Source organism: Typopeltis vanoorti, chromosome 1 (assembly GCF_054136105.1).
Source record: "Typopeltis vanoorti isolate ZY-2024b chromosome 1, IOZ_Tvanoo_1.0, whole genome shotgun sequence".
NCBI classification, from domain to species: Eukaryota; Metazoa; Arthropoda; class Arachnida; order Uropygi; family Thelyphonidae; genus Typopeltis; species Typopeltis vanoorti.
This window is the reverse complement of record NC_143549.1, coordinates 87684267-87703114: the sequence shown is the minus strand read 5'-3', so window position 1 is coordinate 87703114 and position 18848 is coordinate 87684267. Positions and strand designations below refer to the sequence as shown.

Below are 18848 nucleotides of genomic sequence, written 5' to 3'. Positions count from 1 at the left end.
AATTCATGGTCACGCATATTTCATCTTTTTCATGCCAGACAAGAAAACCATTCATTTAAAAGCAACATAAAGTAAGATGAGAACTATTTCCTAATTCGCTGGCTTAAATAAATTTCGGAAAAGAATGTTGATTCCATTTGGGTAGGGCAATGCAACCACAAGAATTTCACCCTCTTTTTCAAAAAGTTAGCATGGATCTCAAAACTTAAATGCATTAAATATAAAACATTCGCTAATAATAGTACTAAATACATGAATGTCAATATGAACAATTTTGCAGACATTTACAAATTTTGACCCACCGAGAAGGTCAAATTTATTCAACTGAATGAACAGTATTGAATTTTCTGGATTAAGCATAGTGTAATATAACAATTCCATTTTTTTTTTCAAATTTCGAATTTAATTTCATATTTTTATATGTTAAAACCAAAAAACATCTTAAATGTAAAACAAAACATCGGAAAAATATTCAGACATATATTTGAAATGTTTTTTATATTTCTCCAGTGTAAAAATAAAATAAAATAATTAACCGAACGTTAACAAACACAGCAGGATTAGTGAAAATTGCAAACGAGACATCTTTAGATGTCTCGTTTGCAATTACAACGCAACACTTACGAGTACATTAGAAGTTTTATTTGCATAATTTTTCCCCCATGTATCAACTTCTAAATATTAAGTTTCTAATTTTGAATTCGTCGAAATAAAATCGAGGTCACCTGTGAGAACAATATATCTCTATAATATAACCCCTTTTCACCCAAAGAAACATTTCAGCATTTTCTAATGGATATTTATTCAGAGGCTTGCGAATGCGCGTTAATCGGTTATTGTTCAAATTTCAAACTCATGTGATCTAATGTGCTTCAATGAACTTCAATAGTCGGTGTATTCGGTTACCACAAAAAAGTTTGTAAAAGGAGAGCATATGCGATCGGACTAAGCACTGTTGTTCGGACTACATTTATCAGTTATAGCATTTCCGTATGAATAAAAGAGAAAATTGGGCTGTTTTTAGGATTAGCCCAAGACAGATAACAAGTGTATCGTCTACTAATTGTTTCTATCCTAAAGATGTTTTTTCTTTCTTGTGAGAAAATCTTGTCGCTTCCATATGAGACCGGCAAATTCACCATCGGCAGAAAAGCTGATACCATAGAAACAGGAACAAAGCCATGGATAATCTCTACAAGCCGAAGTCTACAATGAAATTGGTCACAAGATACGGGATGTCAATATCAGGATACAATTCTTCAAGAAATAGAACAATGGTGTTTGAATAGCGGGACGTAAATCTTTTTGTCCAGGAATCGCCAAGATCCAAAGAGCAGAAGAATTGAGTCAATGAATGCGAATGTGTGTCTATGGGGGATAAAAGTTGATTTACTCTGCATTCCGAGACTAGAACCAAACCAGGACACTTTATGGGCTTATGCAATGTCTCGTGAAACTTGGTACTGAAGATCACTCATGGCGGCTGTTTTCTCAGAATGGTTAGACTGGAGTTATGATCGAAGCAACCCCAAAGGATAAGCTAATTAGACATTTATATTATGGATGGTTAAAGGTTAGTTAATCAGGCGGTAATCCCGCTCTGGAGACCAGACATGGAACTTTTTCCAAGTCGCTTCAGACATTCAATAAAGAGGGCAGTGGTTGGCTCACACTGTGAAATAAAAGTTATCTACTACCTAAAGACATTTAGAAACATCTATACCTGTAGTATACGATACGAGTCCGCGGCCAATTTGAGAGCAATCCACTTGCCTAACCGGGAACTAGCTTTGGGGGGGGCTGGTATATTGCGTGCGCTCTCCACAGGGTTTAAGGGATGAAAAATGGACACTCGGAATTTAAAAAAACAACAACTTCCATCTCCATACGAGACCGATCTTTTCTAAAAAAAAAAACATTCGCAAACTGGTTGAAGGTATATTTTACGAATTTGATCCATCTTCCATGGCATGAGATAATCACCAGATTGAAATCTTATTAGATCATTGCAGGATCACCTGAAGAGACACCAATTACATAAATGGACCGAGTCTAAGTATACGATATTCGTTAAACAGACAATCGCATTTGTCTGCTCGCCCTGGAGATTCGATGGGTAGCTATAATCAAAACCAGATCAGATTCAGATATATCTCTAAATTTCTGTTAGGAATGTGTACATAATCAGTAAATCACAATTAAACCGGCGAATAAGATCTCAACCAAGGTGAGGAATGGTGGATTTCAATGTCTGAACTTGGCCTTTAAAGAAGACATGGTGGTTGCGTGTTTTCTTAACGTCATCGTCACAAGAAAACTCGCATGCAAAAAATCAAATAGATCGTTAAGGAGGATTTTCTATGAAGCAGACAATGAGAACTGTCAGAATTACAGGAGTGGAATTCATTATAATATAAAGCCCTGTTAGTAAACTGCAAACTGTTAGTTGATACAAAAAAAAAAATAAAATAAAATAAAAAAGAGCGAGATTAGCAGTGAATTATTTTAATCAAATTCACATAAATTACATGTCCAAGCAAGCGGCTTTTATATGATGCCCTCTGGTTTGGTAACAACATTTTAAGATGAGCTACAGACGTGTAGACGTGTTTCTTCCTATGAAACAGACAAACCAGATGAAAACACAAGATTGCAGTACATTTAAAAAAAATAAAAAATGAAATCCACCCACGAAAGGCTGTAAACATATAGTACAACAGTACCAGTGGTGGGCTAAGGGTTAGATAATACAGAACCCCCACTCCATAGATCAGGGACAGAAATTTTTTAAGCCATTTCAGGCCTCCTATAAGCGTGATGGTGGTCTCACGACAAGCAAGGAAATTCAATTACACCTAAAGACATCGCAAACAGCCATGTCCACGGTGGATTCGAATCCACAGCTTGTTGGTTGGACAATGGGTACGCTACCCGCTCGATTCATACCTTCAGTTGTTCAACAATGATTCTAAACATGTACATAGTAATATGCCCCTAATTTGTTCATCGTGCGATTTTATTTTCTAAATGCTTAACTGGAAGTTCAAAAATAGGTCGAAGGGCGGGAAAAAAAAAAGAGGCGCAACTGGCATGTACCTCTTGTAATGTCTACCCCCTCCCCACCCTTTACAAAGCAAGTTTCTTTCCTCCATTGTTTATTTAAAAAAAAAAACAACGTATGCTTGAAATAAATTAAAAACCAATGAAATTATTTTTAGAGGAATAACTAACTGTATCAAAGATCCAATATTAAAATCACAGAAGCCAGAAATTTTGAAATCATTGCAAACTATTTTTTACATTTTTTTTTGTAACAATGAAACTGGACGAATATTAAACACTGCTCCGAGAGAGAGAATGCGTTGGATCAGCAGTATTAACAAGTTTTTTTATCAACCCTAATACCTCAAATTCCAAACAAAAATGGCTTGTTAATATTTCAAACTGTTACTTATAAAAATTAAAATTATGAAAAGTAAACAATTTGTTTTTTTTTTCTTGTTTGAGCTGTACTTTGCGGAGATTAGTTAATTGTACACAGCGAAACTCAATGTAACTAGTAACGAATTATTTCAACTATTACGTAATCCTGGGTTGGGGTAATAGAACACTTACTTTTAAGGACTGGGGAATTTTTTTTTTTTTTTTTCCGACAGAACTTTTTCTCTCTGTTATTTCGTTTCTCGCCAACGTTGTTATATGTATCAATAAGCTGGATGGTCCCTTCATGGCAGCTAAGGCTTTAGTCCGACAACAGACTACTGAACCACAAAAATACCATCCCTCGTGCTCTACGCGCGGCTAATTTTCACTAGAACATAGCTAGTTGATATGAAACAAGTCATTGGCGGGATATTCCTCGCGGGACCATCCACACAGCGTTAACGTTCCCAATGTCCATTCTTCACGGGTTCCCTTAGCGTCCGCTAGATTCCCAGTGGGGATGACACGAGATTGAAGTCAACATGGCGACAGATGCGGCATCCGTGGCCTCTGGGACTGGCCACGCTCGGACACATTAACCACAGTCTTCCCGGACTGTTCAGGACATATTTTGCTGACGTAAACAGGAGTACGGACATGACAAGGGGAACGAATTGAAATATAGGGGTCTTTGGCTGTTTCGTGTCCCACAGGTCGAGGGGCAAGTCATCTAAATGGGGCTGCCGTCAGCAGCAGTATAGTATTTTCTTTGTCATTTTTTTTAAAGCAGTATTAGGCAATGTCGGATACAGTCGAGGGAAATTCGGATGTCAGAAAGAGAAGAAGAAGAGAAAGATGATCTTATTTAGACGTCGTCAAGCTGGTAAAAACTGTTAGCGAAATCGGAATCGAACTGATGGGACAAATCATTTTTTTGACATTTAGTTTCCTAGAAAGAGAAAATACTTTATTTCATTAAATCAAACTGTAAATGTCGGCGTGTAGATTGAGAGATTCGCAAAATGCGTTTTAATCAGTAGAGAATAGCAAAAGTTACGTTTCCTTCGTTAGTATACCATACTTCAAATAAATGTATTCACGCCATCGTTTTAATTGAAAAGCTGATCAGATACAGTTAAGGAACTGTTTTAATTACGAGTCAATATTTGATTGGCAATTAAGTTTGCCCCCCCCCCCTTCTGGGTATGTATTCTAAAAATGACCACATCTTCCTTTCAGTACTGTGCACAAGGAATGTAAAATCTCTGAAATAATCTTTTCTGTAATAATATTGTATTAAGCTTTTGTTAAAATAATGTGGCGCATGACGTCATCGCGTAAGGTTAATGAGTAATGTTAAATCAGTAAGTCTAATGCTAAAATTAGTGAAGAATTCTGAGAATTGCTATAGATAGAAATTTCCAAAGATCAGCGAAGAATGACGTCATCATGTCCAAAAGTCAATAGGGGACCATACTTGCCAGAATTCTAAACATGCGCGACGAATGTCATCAACATGTTCGAAGAATTGGTCATACGCGACCAATTTCAAGAGACGCGCGCATGCGTACAACGGAGGTCTGGGCCTATATAAGACAAGCCATGGGAAAGAATTTTGAAGTTTATATGATTCATATTTAAGCCAATGCTAATTTAAGTTAAGGATATACATATATAAGCAGGGAATACTAACAATATCTGCTTTGTCTTTGGTTTAAGATCTCATAATCTCGCACTCAATATATAGAAATAAACTTGTTAGACTATAGAGCGTGAGAGATAAGATACAGCAGAAATAGATAAATAGGGACAGGCGACCATTCTCGAATATTAAGTAAAGCAATTAAAGACAAAGCAGGGTAGTAGAAGTACGTAATAGACGAGAGAACGTATATAATTATTACAAATGGCGAAGTCTTGATTATTACAGTAATTTTAATATTATTTTCAAACCCCGAATTTATAAGTCTCCAAATGGCTAACTTACTCATTCAGCTGCGTGGCTAGCATTATTAATTTTGACATTATTCATAATTAATAACAATGGCCTTTGAAGAGAGATCTTTTAAGAACTCAAAAATATCTGCTAATAATAATATTATTATTATTACGCGACACCTCCAAGGAGTCCAAAGACTCATCGAGGGAGGGCACCTACACGACAACTCTATCTCCACGAACTACAATGAACCTCCAAAATTTTTCTTTTCATGATAGGGGTTCGGACTCGGGGTCTTACGAATTGCGGTTTGTGTGAGTACTCTGTTAATTGCGCTACGGAAGCACCACATATATGCTCGCAAATGCGAGTAGATTTTGCCAGCTGGAGAGCAACCTGCAGACTGGACAAAATAGAATAGTTTTTATTTAATAAAAATAACTTTCTAAATACATAGTTTTAATTTTAGAAAACACACACACATACAGCACACTGATCAGTTCCTAGAACTCCTATTGACTTATTGAGATGTATCATATAAAAAAAAAAAAAAAGGGGGCTCTTGCGATTACATTTTATGCTTGGCTAGTAGGATTTTGCATAATTTGTCGAGACCTGCCTGTGTATGTTTATGATAAGATGCTTGGCAGGTAGTGGGCCTGTAAGTACCACAGACTGTTTATTGTTGTATCGACCCCCCCCCCCCCCACACACACACACATACAATTTTGAGATGGATCTGGTTGATCGATTGCCTACCGGGATTTACCCATAAGCTGGACAAACTACAGCTTAAGGCTTCACACCATTACAAAGGCCCTGAAAAGCTATTAAACCTAATATTTACTCAGCAGTGGGGGGGGGGGGGGGGAACCTCTTAAAAGTTATAGTTTTGAGGCACAGCAACCTTATACGTGAAAGGAATCTTGTGCTGCTCAAATGAATTAAGCGTCCGGATATCAGATCGTATAAGTTCTTGTTCTGCCGTTCTTAATTGTAGCCACTGACTACAAGGACAGTCGGTAAGTCGATTTGTATCCAAGTAAGCAACTATTTCGAAATCAAAGGGTGAGAGCCTAATAAACAGTCCATTGAAAAAGTGAACGACGTATTTCTAAACCGATGTCCTTACCAGTACACTACGATTATGTCACAATCGAAAATCAAAGAGCGACTTGTTCTTATTTCAAATGATTAAAGAGACGATACCATGTCTTGAAGGCTTAACACTCTATTTTACTATGAAAATAATAAATAGCATCAACGGGGAACCACTAAAGCGTATAACGCACATTAAAGTGAAGAGGGGATAAATTAAAAAGGCTGTGAAATGTACGAAGTTAATAAACACAACAAGAATAACGAGGTGTGGTGCTTCGGTAGCGCAATTAGCAGAATACAGTTTACACAATTCGTAAGATAAAGCCTGAGCTCGAACCCCGTCATGAAAAGAAAAATTTTTAGGTAAACTTTTTTCAACTGACTGAATTAGCTAATCTCAAATGAGGTTGGTAGTGTTTATTTTTTTGTCTTGTTTATTTTTTTCCCTCCCATCATGCATACAGGCAAATTGCCCGGATATAGTACACCCACATACGAGACCGTGCGACACTTCTGCGCATGTCAAAAGAAGGAGAATCCATTCCGATAATAGGGTAATCAATCCATATTACACGTCGGAAAATTAACTTCTCTATTATGACCCATTGTAGTTTTAAAAGTGGTAACTATTTTGCTTGTGTAACAGTTGGAAAAATTTACCTATAAAGCACGTGATTTCGTGTGTTGTTGACCCATTCGTTCATCACCTTATTTCTTTCTCCCCTTCAACATGAATCGACTCTTTTTGGCAGTCTGCCAACGAGAACTCCCGCTTATGTGGTCGGACTATAATATAATTAATTGATAAAAATACTATTAATGGACGACAGATGGCGTAGTGTGTGTGTGTGTAGGTGGTGGATTATTTTGTATAGAAGCGAGTTGTGCTGTGTTGGGCGCACTCCTACAATAAGTTCGTGGAGGTGGCGGATTTTATTTAATATCAAAAGTGAAAGATATGCGAAATAAAAATTAAGACTTAAGTTTTGGAATCACTTCATTTTCATTGTAGCAAAGTACGTGTTCATAAAATACATATTAAAAAAAAATCGTTGTTTGTAAAGAGTCATGGCTGATTAACACAAGCAATATATTATTTATTATTAGCAAAATTATATATATATATATGCATTGATCAGGTGTTTAATAGTGTATAGTGCAATATAAGTCATTCAGTAAAATTAATATGAAATAGATTCATTCCCTACACAAGTAAGAAATTTCTATTCAAATCAATTAACGAAGAACTGAAATGGCACACAACATATTTGCCTTGCCTGGCTCACTAAACTAATAACCACCACAACAGTCTGCTCAACAGCTGTTGCGTTTGTGTGAGCTCGATACATCATTTGTCCTTCGGTAGACCTGGACTTGAATCCGGTTATAAGGTTGCTTGGAATTGCGGCAGAAGCAACTGATGCTTACGAGCCCGGTATACTGTCTGCATTCTTTTAAGCCAGTTTGCGTTTCTATAGAATGCAAAACGAGCTTCCGAAAGGAAAAACTCTGTCATGAGATCGGCCAACTCGAAGGAAAGAACCCTTATAATCGTTCTTCGTCCTAGAAGGGATTCCAATCCAGATCTTTGTAAAGGACACAATCCATACGGATCGGTCTCATAATCAGGAAGGGCTTTCATCTCGCAGAACGCAAACCAGCCAGTAAATACACGCAATTAGACATAATTGACTTCACAGGTTTAGTGACTCTGGCCGTAATTCTTCCAGGACACACAATTGTAGATAGAGTAGCAACCGTATAAACTCTATAAATTATTCTATAATATACCGAGTATCTCCATCGTTTGGTGTAAGACCATCGCCCTGCTTATCAGAGGATTGGGGGGGAGGGAAAGGAGAAGATAACATATTTGATCTCCAGAATAGGGTTTTTAGATTATCTACTCTATAGACACCTACGGTATTAAGTACTACTAAGAATTTATAACGTTTTATGGATGGGTTCACAAAACGGAAGGTTACTGCAAAAAAAAAAAAAAAAAAATCAGCCGAGTTTATGTTTTTTTTAAAAGGAAAACCACAAGAAGAACAATTTAATCCGTGTTCGAGGTAATAATAATCGATCAGCAGTGTAATCCGAAACTGATACATGAAACAAAGGATTGTCTCTTCTCCACCTCGTATAATCTCATAAGTCGGCTTCTGATTACTCGCTCATTCTTTCTCCTTCTCTTTTTATTTGTTTATTTAACAATTCACTATGATTTCCTGTCATTTATTTTAAATTTATTTTTATTATATATGTATACCAACGAAAGTCGCTAACAATTATAATATTAATAAACAGTATATCAGTTCAAGATTTCAAACGGCATCCTAATCACCTTTAACTAATTGCGTATCACTATATTAAGATTAATCATAATAATTAACAATATTGTTATTAACAATAATAACCATACAACATCCAGTAACATGATAATAACTTATATTAACCCATTCCTTATCACTACATTAATACCAATTACTATGAATAGATCAAGATCTACCAATATTATTAATGATAATCAATTTACACAATCATCCATATGCAGAATGATGTTTAATTTGGTCTTAAAATAATTTAAACTGTCAGTGTCTACAGATTTCTTCTACAGTTATGCCATATATTTTCTCACCTAACCATACAAAATAAATCCTATATTTGTTCTCTTTTCTTCGCTTTCTTTTTTCTGTCCTCTAAGTAGGGCCTGGTTAAGTCAAGTGCCAATACGACACGGCGTTCTATGCAATATACTCCTTGAACTAATTTGTTAACTTCAATTAAATCTGTTTACGTCTGTCCTTGTCAGTTAATTTCAAGACATTACACCAACCAGACTCCTTCGCGTATTGAGGGATCGGATCCCTCAACATACGTGAAAGAGCCTCGGTAGTTCAGTGGATACTGACAATACTTTTTTTAGCTGAAAAAATCTGAGTTCAAATCCCATCTAGGATGAAAATGATCTTTATAAAGATTTTTCAAGTGAATGGGTTAGTTATTCTCATAAGGTGGCGGTAGGATTTTTTTCCCTCCGGAAAAATAACTGAGAATTGATTTTCAGCAAAATAGGAAGAGTGGCTAGCATAACCTTAATTGCTTTAGCCGTAATTTAAAAAAACAACGCCTTTGAACATTTTCCGAATAGTCTCAATTTTCTTATCATTCGTTAAAAACTCGGTGACCGCAGTGATCTTTCAAACATGATAACTGATCTTAAAAGCGTTATTAGACATAATGTTAGGGCGGAATACACATAATCCATCTTAATGTAATTATATTATGTTATTATGATCAAACCCATGTTGAGAAACTGCTGTGCTAACGTAATGCTGTATATCATTGGACGATTTAAGAGAAATAATAAAACTTCCTGCTAATATTATGGAAGGTTTAGAATTCAAATATGAAAATGTTGTATGAATTATTTCGCAGTTCGAGTGCTGGAAATCGAATTATGAAAGGCTACAAAATGCTAAAGATTTAGTGTGCACTCGTTTTATGTATTCCTCCAAATAAATAATTTTTGCTAATGTCTTGTAATAGCAATAGCAGTCAGCTATAATCCCATTCTCATGATCCGTTAATTGTTATCAGCCATTTAATATTAGCAAATCGAATGTCATCATTTATCCTACTCTCTAATAATAATAATAATAATAACTGTAACTGAAACGAATGGCCTTTTATTGCTATTTCTAGTAGGGTTATATATATATATATATATATATATATATATATATACAGTAAATATTAATCCCGTAAACCATGTCGCAATGCAATTACACTTAAAAAGAAATTTATATAATAAATTCAAAAGCGATTCCATTGAAGATGTTTAAATTTGTTCATCTGATTTCTCCATTTCATTAACCTGTACAGCTAAGGTTTCAGGATTCATAAATTGGAAGCACGGAGCCATAGCTTTTTTTTCTTATAATGATTTAAAACTATCTTTCCGGTTTAACTTTTATAAGCATTCCTTTTTCATCTAAACTCTCATATTTCAAAATATTAAGTTGCTTCAGCTTATGAGTAATTTGTAAATCAAACAGTTTAAACAGATATCAAAACAGGAAGGAGGTTATTACTCAGAGAGAGAATCAGTGGTGCACTCAGGATTTAATGTTGGAGGGGGAGGGGGGGGGCTGAGTTGTATAGACGTTTTGCGAATACACACTACACATCGCATACGACCTATAACTAAGCATCTGCAGTGATCGCTAATTCATAAGTAGCACACAACATAAATAAAAAAAAAATGAATTTTAATTAGGAAAAGATTTTTGGAATTTTTTCTAGTGTTTTTTCCTTTTCTTTGGGAGGTGCCGGGGCCCCTTGCCCCCCCTCCCCCTCTGGGTGCGCCACTGGAGAGAATCCATGATTCCCTCCCTGGCACACACACAACATGCAGAAATAATCTAAGAGAAATTAAATACTTAAGAATAATTACTGTGCAATCGATCGTATATGGCTCGATTACAATCAAGAATAATGCACAAATTTCACAGTTTAATTCTCCTGATCGTTTGCAAATGGTGTAATAGTTTCATTCATTTTTTTTTTTTTTTTGCTAAATATGATATCTGAACATACATGTGCACTGTGAATGTCAAATAAAATGAAATAGAAAAGTGTATATTTTTATCTCCACAAGATGGCGCTACATGACCATTTCCCTGCATTTGCAGTGAAACTTAAGTGTCGGGTTTCGAAAAACATGCTGAAGAATTCGATATCAGTAGGCTAATATCTACATAAATGGCTCTTATATCGACTAATACAAATATCCATAGTTTTATTCAATCTTAAGATGATCAACTGTATAATGACAATAGACATTAGCTTCGAGACTAGATATATAAGCAAGTTGGCACCATACTATCATAAAGTCATGTATTATACTATCATAAATGATAGTATAATTAACTTGAACGAGGGGGGGGGTTAACCCACGGAGTACTCATCCATAAACGTAAAAACAAATATTTAAATTTCATGCCAACAATAAATAGATCAATGAGCAACGGTTTGGAGGTAACTCCAAACCATCCACCGTTTCCAAGAATAAATCGTGTGAATATCATCACACTTTGTGATTCAAAGTGTTTTTTCTCCTTAAAATTTGTTCTTTCATGTATCATATTTACATTATATAGATATATTTATATAATATATGTTTAATATTTCAACAACGTACTCAATTCATATTTCTGATAAATATCCGAACTAATTAATAGAACACATCCAATGTAATGACATAGCAGAACCCTTTTGTTTTCACTGGTTTTATAAATTAGCGTATTTTTGGTATATTTCCTAACACCCTTTTTAAAGTATGTTTAGCAGTTAATTAGGTTGTGAATCGGCATGACATGTTGTCATATTATTAGCATAAACAGCATGTTAGTGAGTTGTGACACAGATCAGCCTCTATTCAAATAAACTGTTATGGGATTTTAACTGGGCATGGAAACACGGTTATGATTTGTCGGCGTTTTTTTTTTTTTTTGTCGATAGAGTCCACGATACTTTTAAGCAACAATTTTATTAGCACACGAAAAATTATAAATGCATGCGAGCAAAAAAAAAATAATAAAATAAAAATAATAAAGAAATATAAATATATAAAAATGATTAATTTTAAAAAAATTTCATTAATGAGGTATAAGATTGAGGACACGGGTTTAATTATAGTAAAACTCTGATTTTACTTGGTTGTTCTATTTTATTTTTCAAACCGCTTTAACAAAAAATAATGTGTGTATCGCGTGTGTGCTTGCAAATTTAAAATGTACTTCATGGGAGGGAAAAAAAAACAAGCAAACAACTATTATCTCCCCCCCCCTTCATTTTGCGGTTTACGTAGAAATATAATTCAACTAATAATAAACGTATGAAGAATATTCAGAAAATGAAATCCTTCTGATTAATCCTGCTGATATTACGAAGATTAACCAATTTTTGGTAGTAATAGGCTGGAAGATATGTTACTACGTGAAATAATAGTGAGCACTGAAAATTCAACTTAATAATAACGGTATTTCAATAATTGCAACGTTTATAATTATATAACTGATGACAATTTCGAATAAAGAGCTTAGCAACAATAAGCATTTTGTTCGCATCATTACGATGCGAACAAAATGGGCAGCTGTTTATTTATACTTATCAATTTATACTGTTAGAAAATGATACATTTTTTTTTAAATTCTCACTTTTGTAATCTCTTTAATAAAATAAAACACAGTAAATAAAAACAAACTCCTTTAAACATAAAGGCAAAATACGCTAACCGATCTGATTTGATAAACCCAGAATGTTGTTTATAACACTAAATATAACATTATAAATGTATATCAGAAAAAAATATGTCGGAGATTATTGAAGTGTAATTAAGATTGTAAATAAGTTTATTATGCTATCAAGAAACTTATTTTCGGCTGCGCTGGAATATAGCCTTATAAATCACAGCCAAGATGACCCGAGCGAAGCACATCATACAGAGCGCTAGATATAATACGAGCTGACACCCGTCCGCCTTGAAATATGCAATTCCGTTTAGAAGAGAGCGCAGCAGCAGCCAGAAGAAAGTCCGATGTCCGTGCAATAAAATTCCCGTCTTTAACATAAAGTTCACGAGGGTTAGGAATAAGTTTGGGACATTTAAAAGAAGATAAGCATCCACGAATTGCTAGATGGAATTTCCGTAAAACCGTGAATCTTCTCCCCCGTCTCAAGATTAACTTTAGAACTCCTCTCGGAAAATCCGTGCTTCGCTCATGTAACAGCATTTTCCACGGTCTAATAAAAGCTAGCATTTTTGCGATACGGTCTACGCGAAAGGTACGACTTATTCTACCAGTCCTACACAAGGGCTTCCCTTCATGTGCACGAAGAAAGATTTTAGAGTGCACTACGTACGTGAATAAAAGTATCGAAATGTAATCGAATTCCTTTAAGAACTTCTCCATGCTGCAATCTTTAGGGAATGATGATTAAACGCCTCGTCGTTTACCATTTCAAACCTCATCCTTACTCAATCCATTACCAGGCTGAGGTGCCATTTAAATCGAAGAGCTCCGGCGCGTGATTCTGAACGCGAATCGAATGTCTTCGCCGGCGCAGTATCGGATTCTACATTCTCAAGTACCTCGCTACTCACACTACAGTATACAGAGATTGTGGTGAAAGCGCAGCTTCTCTACCTACAATTCAGATGCAAACTACCACCTTGAGCAGCTGTCAGCACGTGATGAATGAGCAGCTCGTGTTGCTATGGAGCCTCGTGCAAATCTTCACACTGTGATTCTCTCGGCTTGCCATCCTGGCAGCCGGGATGACTGATGAACAGAGTTACTTTCTTTCATCCGCAACACTGTTGGCTTTTAAAACCGGGGGCCCATCTCGTCAGACACTGGCGCGAGTTCCGAAGACGGCGGAGGAATGGGAAGAGGTCCTCTCGCTGCCTTCTCTTCTGCTGAATGCCATTCAGATCCTTTTTGTTCTCATTACAATACTGGGTTAGGCTTAGGTCAGAGTGAAGTAAACAAGACTAGACTAATGCATTCAGTCATGCCATCCACTGGATTGACTTACTCGCCAAGGGACACTTGCACACATTTCGCAGCATAATAATGACGGTGCTCCCGGTATATACGGAAAACGCTGCCTGCCGTTTAATTATTGCATCGATGACTAAGTGCGGATTTCAAAAGTTGCAGGAGGGGGGGGGGAGGCAAAAGAACGCTATTACGAAATGATGTAGAATAAGAATAGAGAGATGATAATGAGGCAAAACTCATGTATGCAATTTATCCAATACGTTTATATATCATATGTATACGAGGACTATGCTTCAAAGCATTATGCAAAAATACCTAAGTAATATCGAGGATTGCTAAGCATATAAAAATATGCTTAGCAATTTTTTTTTTTTTTTTTTTGTTAAAATCAGTCCAAACATTAATACGATATGGAAAATGCAATCTGACTGATAATATTAATTATGTTACACATCAATGAAAGAAATATGAGATAAATTATTAAAAATTGGCATCGATGAAGACAGTAGTCGTAATAATAACGGTACAGTATTTCTTAATTGAAGAACTATATTCTTGAGATCAAAGAAGTATGTTTTGCGCATGTTAATACTATTGACTAATTGGATGTATATAAAGAACCAAACGACCACATCACAATTCAAATGACGCATGATTTTCATCGTCTGATGTGAGGTATCTACCCTGCTTTTTTTGGATCATACTCGCCGAAGGCACACTAACATGCTATAGACTTACAAAACTTGCGGGGGGGGGGAAGAAATTGTCAATAAGATACACTTAGAAAAAAAAAAGGTCGTGAATCATGATCTCAAGAGCTGCAATACAAATATTAATGAACGTCTGCAGGGTAACTGGCTACTGACGTGTCCAATTTTGGAAGTTATTTGAAAAAGTAATGAAAATATTAAACAAATTACTAAAAATCAGAATTTGCACTAAAACATGCATTTTTAATAGTCAACAAAAACTGAAAACATCAAAACTTTTTTTTTTTTTTTTTACATAAAAAGGCACACAAAGCATTCAAATAGAATAATTAAACAAAACTCACTTAATGAGTCAAAAATATTACGAAAATTATAAAATTTTCCTCAAATTAAATAATCAAATCATGACAAAATCTTTGGAATCACCTCCCGGAATTTATAAAATAAAGGATTTATAATTTCCCTGAGATATATGAATGGCGACATTTTAAGGAACACAGCCAAATAAAAATCGCACGAATATGTTCAATCAGGACTAAAGCTGTGACCACACACACAATGTTGTGCACCTTACAGGAATGTTCCAACTTATTTGTTTTTCGTAATTTGTCTGTAAAAACTTAAAAATTCGTTTCCATAATTAAGAAAACATGAAGAAGAAGAATCATTTAAAAAGCATCTTGACTTTTCGCTGGGAGAGTCGACAAGAATGAAATGACACAACTGGTTTTTCTGGCCGTAGGAACGAGTAATGGATAGTTCTGGAGAATAAATTAGGACTTTTAGAAGAATGAAAAGGAGAAGATTCACTATCTGACGAAGGCAGAGGAGAAGCAAGAATTTGCTTACGTTCGGCCTGGCAGGTTGGTAGATGCTGGTGAGGCTTCTTTCCACTATAATCCCTCAAATTAGGATTGGCACCTGTAAATATGTTTTATTATTAGGATGATATAAATCACAACACTCTTCAATATATCGCAACTTACATTATAACATGATGTCATAAGTAATTATACGTGTGATAAGCAAGAAGGAACTATGCGAAAAGCAAAACAGGGATAAAAGTTTAAAAATTCGTTTACATAATTAATCATTACAACAAAAATAATAAAAACTATTCATCGAATTGTCATACTGTTCATGCATTTACTAGAAATAGTTTAAGTCTATTGTGGAATTCAATGATCTGTAGAAACGGCATCCTTGGTTGGAAAGAAAGGCTTGATTCTTGTCGTAGTATGGCAGGTTCATTTTATAAGAGCTTTTTAGCTAAAGATGAGCGAGCCGATATTATACTAAGGCGACAGGATTTTTTCTCCTGCATACTCACCTCATAGCCTTAGTTGCTTGGGTGTAATCTAAATAACCAACCAAGTATATCATTTTAATTGGCCGAGGTCGACACCGCCAATCCAAGCTTTGCCACCCTTAAGCGATTACCACTGTGGATTTAGTGAAAGTCTTTAGGTGGTAGATGAATTTCTCCACTCAATGCAAGACCATCAACTTGCTTACTGGCGACCTGAGTTGGAACGTAAAATGTTATATTTAGTGGTACGATTCCGGATGATCTGACCTAACGCTATCAACTTCCTGATGAGAGATAAGTCAAATTTTGTATAATGCTACATTTGTGGTGAATAGTAAATAAATCTTTTATGTCGGATCAGAGACAATAAATAATGATTCGGTTGATAATTAAACAATAACGATAAAGTATTAATAAAACTATAAATAGAAATAATGCGTACCAAGCTCATCATCAAAAGAATTAATTTTAACAAATATTCTCCTTTTCATGGAAGCATCACAGATGCCACGTAGCTTCGGTAAGTCTTTAATATTCATAAAGATATCTGTACGGTAAAGGAAACAGTGTTTTTTGTTCACAATTTTTCCATATGCTGGCTGTTTTTAAGTAAACAATGTAACTAGTGCTGTAGAACATCTTTCATGGATGAAACTGACAAAATAATAATATATTTCTTCCCGCGTTTGCTAATCAATTCTAGTATAATTATTTTGCATGGCTATTTAAAACTAACATACCCGGAGGTTTTGTGAAATGTAAATGTCCATATTTGGATATTTACATTTCACAAAAACTATTGAAAAAATTAGAATAACTGATAAAAAGGTTAAAGTTACAGTTTGTTGATTCATTCCTAGTGTTTATGTTTATTTTTTAAATTTCTGAATAACATTTGTAGCAATTAAAAATAATCTGCTACGCCAAAATTATTATTACCACATTATTACCACTTTATTTGATAAAGGGCTGTTAGGCTATAAGAATGCCTGTGAGCAATAAATTGCATCTCCATATGGCTAATACATTTCGTTGGCTTTGATTTTTAACATTTTCATTAGCGACAAAAATATCGGAATTCCCTTTCGTTAAAGCAGAATAACACTGCACTAAAGAATTAAAATGTTTCTAAGATAAACAATAGTTCACGGAAATTTTTTTTTCGTAAAATCCATATGGTAGTATTAAAATTGTAATTTATTAAGTGGAAATTATCGATTCCTATTTCATAAATCTACTCGTTCTGCCTATTTGGTGCTAACCACGGAGATAATACGTCTTCTTAGCATTCACTACTACATATCTTTCAAACATCCTTCGAGCTGAAATCCGTTGTTAGGCTCACGAACACTATACCAAGGCGGCATCTTTCAAGGCCTAAGGTTATCGCGGTGCTATCCAAGCTGGCAATTAAGTGAGAGAAGTATAAAAACAGCATTAGCGATATGTTCCTCGTAATAGTAATGGAAGAACTGCCCTTCATCTTATCTGAGCCTAGTTTACGTTTGTCGAAAACTATAATTCGATCCTCCGTGACATGTGATACAGAAACTTCGAGGGCAAGAGGATAGCCATTTCATTCTTGTCTGTTAGGGGGCATACTACTCGAAGAATGGACCGCATCCCACCAATCAGAACTCGAGCTCAGTGTGTAAAAAGATCATCAGGATATTTTACGACCACGGAGATGAACTTGGAGATATATATGCATTTCAATCATTCAGAGATCACTTTACCCCTCATTGTAATGAAAACGCAGTAATAAAAATGCGAACTACTATAATGTAATGACGCCATTTAAAATACCGTTTCATGCAAAAGTATAAAATGCGAATAAATTTTAATGTGCTTAAATTATGCACATTAAAATGGGCATGTTAAAACCGTTATGTGAATCTACACTTAACTCATGTTTGTTTTAATCCAAAAAATCCATAACGTTTAAATATTCCACATCTGACAGCTCAAAGGGGAACAAACCCTAATTCAGGAGTGTTATATAAATTAAAATAAACAAACAAGAAAAGTTAGGACAATTCTAAGAACACGTCATTTAATTAAAAGGATAAATTATTCAGCCAAAACTCACCGTAACTATTTATAAGCACCTCCATAATTTCTTCGTTACCAAAAATAGCAGCCAGATGGAGTGGTGTATAACCCTAGAGAAAAAGATGTGCTCGTGGAGATATATAAGTTAAATATAAATTATTAAATACATATATAAGTTAAATACATATATAAGTGAGAGAAGTATAAAAACAGCATTAGCGATATGTTCTTAAAAAAATTTTTCTTGTTTTATTTATATCAAAAATTACGATTTTATTTAAAAAGTACTGTTGCGAATGCTTAGTAAATCGAGACTACGATTTTCAGGCCATCGCAACATGTTTTGTTCGACCCATGAGCTTTTTATATGGCCTGGAAACTCTCCCTACTGCAGGCTTCCTTGCCATGATAATGATAAAGAATACTACACCAAAGTAGGGAATTTAGTTTAAAATGCTAAAAAAAAAAAAAAAAAAAAGAAAGTCACAGTAGTGATACTGTTGAGAGATATTCGAGTGGCTATATATCTCAATAAGAAACATACCGGACAAATTGATAACTATTGAGGAAAATTATATCCAAAATGGTGTTTAATAATAATAACTACATTAATAAGGACTTTTAAGGATTTTCTGCAGGTCGCTTGTGTTATTCGTGCATTTATTTTGTTCATGTATTTATTTTATTTTTGGCTAATGTATTTCGAAAATTATTTAAATACATTAGCCAAAAAAAAAAAAAAA

The 18848-nt window shown here is 34.9% G+C and overlaps 1 protein-coding gene across 2 annotated transcripts in view; it reads right to left on the bottom strand.

Annotated features, from left to right (window-relative positions):
• Window positions 1–18210, bottom strand: part of LOC150110184 (uncharacterized) — a 50573-nt gene extending 32363 nt beyond the window's left edge. For both annotated transcript variants that reach the window (XM_090391944.1, XM_090391953.1), the window contains exons 1-2: window positions 18143–18210; window positions 15594–15665 (exon numbers count right to left, since the gene is read on the bottom strand). In XM_090391944.1, the coding sequence (XP_090248070.1) occupies window positions 15594–15665; window positions 18143–18167 (97 nt within the window). In that variant the 5' untranslated portion in view covers window positions 18168–18210. The remainder of the gene's footprint in view (window positions 1–15593; window positions 15666–18142) is intronic.
• Window positions 18211–18848: the final 638 nt, after the last annotated feature.